Source organism: Sipha flava, unplaced genomic scaffold (genome assembly GCF_003268045.1).
Source record: "Sipha flava isolate LNK unplaced genomic scaffold, YSA_version1 233_pilon_pilon, whole genome shotgun sequence".
NCBI classification, from domain to species: domain Eukaryota; kingdom Metazoa; phylum Arthropoda; class Insecta; order Hemiptera; family Aphididae; genus Sipha; species Sipha flava.
The window spans coordinates 554,250-560,304 of NW_020272873.1; the positions used below are offsets into that span (position 1 = coordinate 554,250).

Here is a 6,055-nt window from a genome sequence, read left to right on the forward strand (position 1 = left end):
GTGAGTGTGTCTTTAAATGATTTTACCACTTACGCTGTTAATGATTATTTTATAACTTCTATTTAAAAATATTAATATTCTAATTCATAAATTATGTACATAAGTATTTGAATGTTGGTACTTCTTTAATATTGACTGTCATGAACCGATATGAAGTACTCACATATTGATATAATTGTTTGCAGTGACTTAAGTATGATAACTAGAATACGGATGTTAAAACAAAAAAAAAACTAAAAAAATGCACTTAAAAAAAAAAGTGATAAAACTGTATATATCTTCCGAAACTTAAAAAAATCATTAAAAATGGGTTATTTCAAAAAAAAAAAATGTATAATTGTAGGCATGTTGTAAATGAATAGATAAGTGTTACAACGATAACCAAACCGGAATTCTGAGTAGAAAATGTCCAGAGCAAAAACGTATTTTTGTATTTATTGTCGTTTCAAGATAAATGAATCTACCATATATCATACGGTACATGACAAACCGAACACACAGGGAAAGGTTTTCAAGAAATCATTGAATAAGATTTGGAGTCAATTATATAACACAAAAATAAATATTAACATTTCAAATAAGTTTATTTAAAACAAATGTTGAACACATGTAACTTGAAAGCAAAAATAAGTACCCAAAATACACGAAAACAAATTAATATACAAAAAATAAATGCACAAAAACAGAAATACAATTTAGTGCATTCTAAGTAGTATAAATCGAATTTTTAGCTATGATAGCTTCGTTTTAGAGAAATAGAAAAAATCAAAAAATCAAATGCGTTCAAAATCCGGACACTTATGATAACATTTAAACATTTACAATCGTAACTGGCGGACGGACGTAATGATGAATGTAAGGTGTTCTAAACTTCTGACCCCAAAAGTTCTCTGCTGCAACATTATTGTGTTCAAAAGACATTTTTTATAACATGATACGTACAAAAGACGAAGAGTCGGTTCGAAAAAAACATGTGTCCGAAGAAAAATATTTGAATAAAAATAACTTAAACTCGTGAAAGCGTATGTTATTTGAAACATTGTATATTGCTGGTTCACGGAAAGACCAGGTTGAAAACCCAATCTGATTTTTCGCATTCCATTTGAACTAACTTCGTGAAGAACTCGTGTGTACACAAATCTTGATACACCTAGGTTGCCCGGTGGCATTTGCTTCGTTGTTTCGTAACTCAAAAGTCGGGCGAACGAGTGGAAATACCGTTACAGCGGAGTTACTGCGCGCGAGACAACGATGTGTACTACATATTTACTCACACCGGTGTTTCTCAACCGCTGCGCGTCGCTACACACTGATGCGTCGCGGAGTAAGCCCAAGTGTGTCGTAAGGTATGTTCAATGACACAGAATACGAACTCCGATTACATATGATTCAATTCAAATATTAATACGCTACCAGGCAGACGGTATACATCGAATACGATATTCGTTCGGTCTTTATTCGGGTTTTTTCTACGTCATTTCGTGATGCGTGATATATATTAACGATGTGCTGCCGTAATACAAACATCAAAAAACCTATACGTTCGTTCTTGTAGGTCAGCAATCGGAGGCAGTGGCGAATCCACTGGGCGTGGGGGATTAACCCCCTCCCCAAATCAGGAAAAATGTATATTAAAAATCAATAGTTTTATGAATTAAGAAAAAGATTTTTTTTTTTTTTCAAGTATGAGGAAAACTATATAATTTTTATTTTTATTCGTACAAGAAATTAGTAGTCTTAGATTTAAATTAATGTATTATATTACTTACTATTATCTTAATTCATTATCAATCACTGGCCGCAATGTTATAAAAAATATCCCCCCCCCCTCGCCCCAAAATAAAATCCTAGATCCACCACTGATCAGAGGTTTTGTCGACGTTCAAGTGCGTGTCGGGTGCACGCGTTACGTCAACGATACGTTGATTTCCTTTCGATGGTGTGGTCACTGTCCTGAAAACGCACGATCCGTGTACCGTACGAACGACCGGAGCCCACGGTACACCACGGGTCAAAAGTGTACAGCAAAAACACGTCTGTAACAGCCGTGCGCCAGAATATTTATTGCGGAAAAAAAGAAAGAGAAAAAAAAAATAATGAAAACAATATGTACCGCAAGGAACATCGCGGCCATAGTAGCACGTAAATTACATCATTGACCTATGCAAGATTTATCGGCGGACGTCCGAGACACGAACGCGCAGTTCATCACGTGCGTAAATGCATTATACCGTCGTCGCGCAGGAACGGCATGGGCCGCGTACGGATTATTAGTTTTGTATTGTTAATGTTAACGTTATTATGTTGTCACGTGATAAAATCACTTGAACGAAACCGTGTCTGCTTTAAGGTGGTCGTGAGCATAACCAATGGATTGGATTTGTTCCGACGCTAAAAACGGTTTCAAACATTCCATCAATGACACCTACCGTAAGAGATTTCATATCGATCTTAGTTTTTCTTTTTCTTTTCTTTTTCTTAGGTATTTCATCTTTTTTTTTTCCCGTCGTTATGATTTCAAGTAACATTCTGGCCAAAGCACTAAAGTAGAAGTGTACCAAAAAATAAATAAAATTTAAAATCATCACCACGACGACGGATGTTTCATTGGTCGTGGTAAAAGATATTTGTAAGGTTTTTTTCATTTCGTTTAGCGGCTTATATCAAAAACAACTGTCACATACCGTAGGCATATGTCATATATTATTACATAGGATTAATTAATTATAACGAAAAATGTTTCAGCAACGATAAATTAATAAGAAATTATTGAAAACACGATGGACGTAAACTTTGTTGATGAATTCAAATAGAAACGGGTTACGGGTATAGGCGAAACTGTAATCCGAGCCAATCAGGCCATGGCTTAGGTTAATGCCTAGGTTGTCATCAATAAAAACTAAAAGTAAATTATATTGACGTTTATAACAAATTAATTATTATTATGTATTCAAATAGGGTTTTTATATTTTTGAAAATAAGACAATATATAAATAATAGGCGAGGGCTACTGCTTGTGCTTTTCTTTCATATGGATTTACTACTCTAATAGTATAATAGTTACATACATATATCATAAATAATTAATATATATTGATAAATATTACTATGAATTCATCAGAATGTAGTCCACGGTCATGCGCAATGAAGATAGGAATTGGTCATGATCGATTCGACAGGTTTGGTTGTGGTGCTTGCATACAGACACATTACATACATTTGCCTGGTGAAAATATTGTTTACAACATTGCTCTTACAAATAAAAGATCTTAAGAGTTTTACTTTTATAAATAATACTTTTTTGACTATAAATAATGTATATATATCATTATTAAAAACTATTTGTTCATAAGATAATAAAAATATTTTCTTGAATTCAGGTAAATTTGAAAAAATGGTAGCCATCGATACATTTCCTCTTTTCGGTAGTCTCCATACTCACGGGTAGAACACGATTGCGTAATTTGTCCTTTTTGGCAACACTATTGCGCATGTTTATAGATGGGTAGGTAATAAAAAGATGGGTAAGAAAAATAACACAATTGCGTATGATATTGTATGCAACGTTGTCAAATTTACTAATTTCACCGTATTATATCTAATAATATAGTATTATATATGTACTAATTCATAAAATAAATGTATGATAAAATAATAAATTAAATAAAACGAAATTTCGTTATATCTGATATATTTGATATCATTAACAATGAACATAGATAATAAAAGTGATGAAACACAAAGAATTTATCAAATTTTTCAAGTTCACTCGTATATGCATGTGGTATAAACCTATACCGGTATGAGAATTGGCATTAAACGCTTAAAACTTCGTACGCAATCATGTAGGTAAATCAGGTAAAATCGTACAAGATCGTGTAGTTAAAAAGAAGATATTAAAAAGATCGTGTACTTAAAAATGTATCACTGATAACGCACGTAGACAATCGTGTTTTACCCATACTCACTTATGTTTTTCAAACCAAATTAGATTTTCTGGAGGATTAAATTTTTGATCTATTCTAATGAAAATTACTAGTTTCGTCTACACGTATGATTGCTATAAGTACAAAAAATAAATTTTCACCTTAGAAAATAAATATTTACAATATATAGTCACTGACATTGTCAGCTATATATACATGATAACGGAAACTAGATGAATATGGTCTCGTACCAACGGTTGTCATAGCTAATATTTAATTTTTTTAACAAAATAGTTTGGATATTTATATACACAATAAAATATTTTTTTTATGTTTATATTGATGAAAAACTTAAATACATGAATGTCTATCATATAATTGTAACAATAGGTTTCAAACTTCAATCCTAATGAACTCCTAGTTCTAATATTGAACTACTACTATCCAAATTACTTTGAACCTAAATTCAATTATTAATCCATCATTTATCTCCTTTCTGCCACTTTGCAAAAATCACTTATTCTATAATGTTATTATACTAATAACTTTCATAATATGAAATTATCCCAGTTATAAATTATATTAAATTTACTTTCATTACGTCACTCATCTATCATTCATTTATCGAAAATCTTATCTAACTTCTTTTTATGTATCACAAATTGTATAACATTCATAAATGTTATTACTTCATTATTTCATATTATTAGAGATAAAAATTAATCATTATAAGATGGTGTCACCAATGGGTAATTTCTAGCCTTATGTTTTTCTTCATTAATATTCGTAGTTATGTTACTATCAAAAATTCTTATCGTACAACGTATTTACAGATTGTGTATGTTTTGTTTCTTCTTCTTCTTCACCTTTCTCCAAACTATTTGGGGTTGGCTACTATTTTTCTTAACCTCCACCGTCTCGATTTCCTACGTAACCTACGCAAACACAAATAGCTCTCATATCATTCTGAACCGTATTCAGCCATTTTATTTTTTGGTTTTCTTCTTCCTATTTTCCCTTCAATGTTCATTTTCATAACCACTTTTACTGCTTTAATTTCCTTTTGCATCATCATATGCCCCAACCATCTCAGTCTATTTTATCTTATCCACTACCGACGCTATACCAATACTATCTCTTACATATTCGTTCCTTATTCTATCTTCTCTAGTCACTTCACTCATCCATCTTAGCATTCTCAATTTTGCAGCACTCATATTCTGTTCTATTCTTCTGTCAACTGTTCAATACTCCGAACCATAGAACATAGTTGGTCTCAATGAACTCCTGTAAAACTTACTTTTCAGCCTTATTGGAATTCTTTTATTATATAAAATGCCTAACGCTTCTCTCCATTTCATCCAATCGCACTCAATCATATGTTTTACATCCATATAAAAGCCCCCATTATTTTGTACAAATGATCCTAAATATTTAAAGTTCTCGGTTTCGTCTATTAAATCACCGCTTATTGTCATTGGTCTCCTCATCTACTCTACTTCTTGATATTTTCTTATAAAGTCATACTCTATCGTGTATATCTTGTTTAAAAAAAAAAAAGAGAATCAATATAGAAACTATACGAGATTCAATGATATATTTATTAAATTGTAATATTTTTCAGGAGACATGTATATAATTTAACTTAAGCAGATTTATTAATTTACTATACTCATTCAATAAAAACTGTTATAACATATCATTTTTTGCGTTATAATTAGTGGGCGAAATAAGTTTATTTTTTTATTTTTTTTTTAAAAAAAAATTTAATTTGACATGGTTATTGTATTTGAATCATTATTTAATCAAGTGTCAAAAATAAATACAATTATTGTTGAAAATTTAAAAATAATAAATGCTAATCAAGCTTAAAAAATGCAATAAAAAATAATTTACCGTTTATAATTATTGTCATCTACAGTAGTGCTTCTCAACCTTTTTTGTTGCAGGGCCCCTTAAATTTAATGTAAAACTATCAAGGCCACCTCAATCAAAATCATTAATTATTTATTGTTAGGGATATACTAAATTTACATCCACTATTCCACACAAATAAATTATTAAAATGTAAAGAAAATAAATGTTTTTTAATATATTTTTGAAATGTAATCCTACAATTGTATAAAACT

At 30.7% G+C, this 6,055-nt stretch overlaps 1 protein-coding gene across 1 annotated transcript; it reads right to left on the bottom strand.

The window, feature by feature from the left end:
• Positions 1 to 5,020: 5,020 nt before the first annotated feature.
• On the bottom strand, positions 5,021 to 5,416 carry LOC112683737. The gene is made up of 2 exons (XM_025554894.1): positions 5,227 to 5,416; positions 5,021 to 5,166 (listed from the first exon to the last, which is right to left on the bottom strand). Exons 1-2 carry the CDS (start codon positions 5,414 to 5,416, stop codon positions 5,021 to 5,023), a joined length of 336 nt encoding a protein of 111 aa, XP_025410679.1.
• Between the last annotated feature and the right edge of the window lie 639 nt (positions 5,417 to 6,055).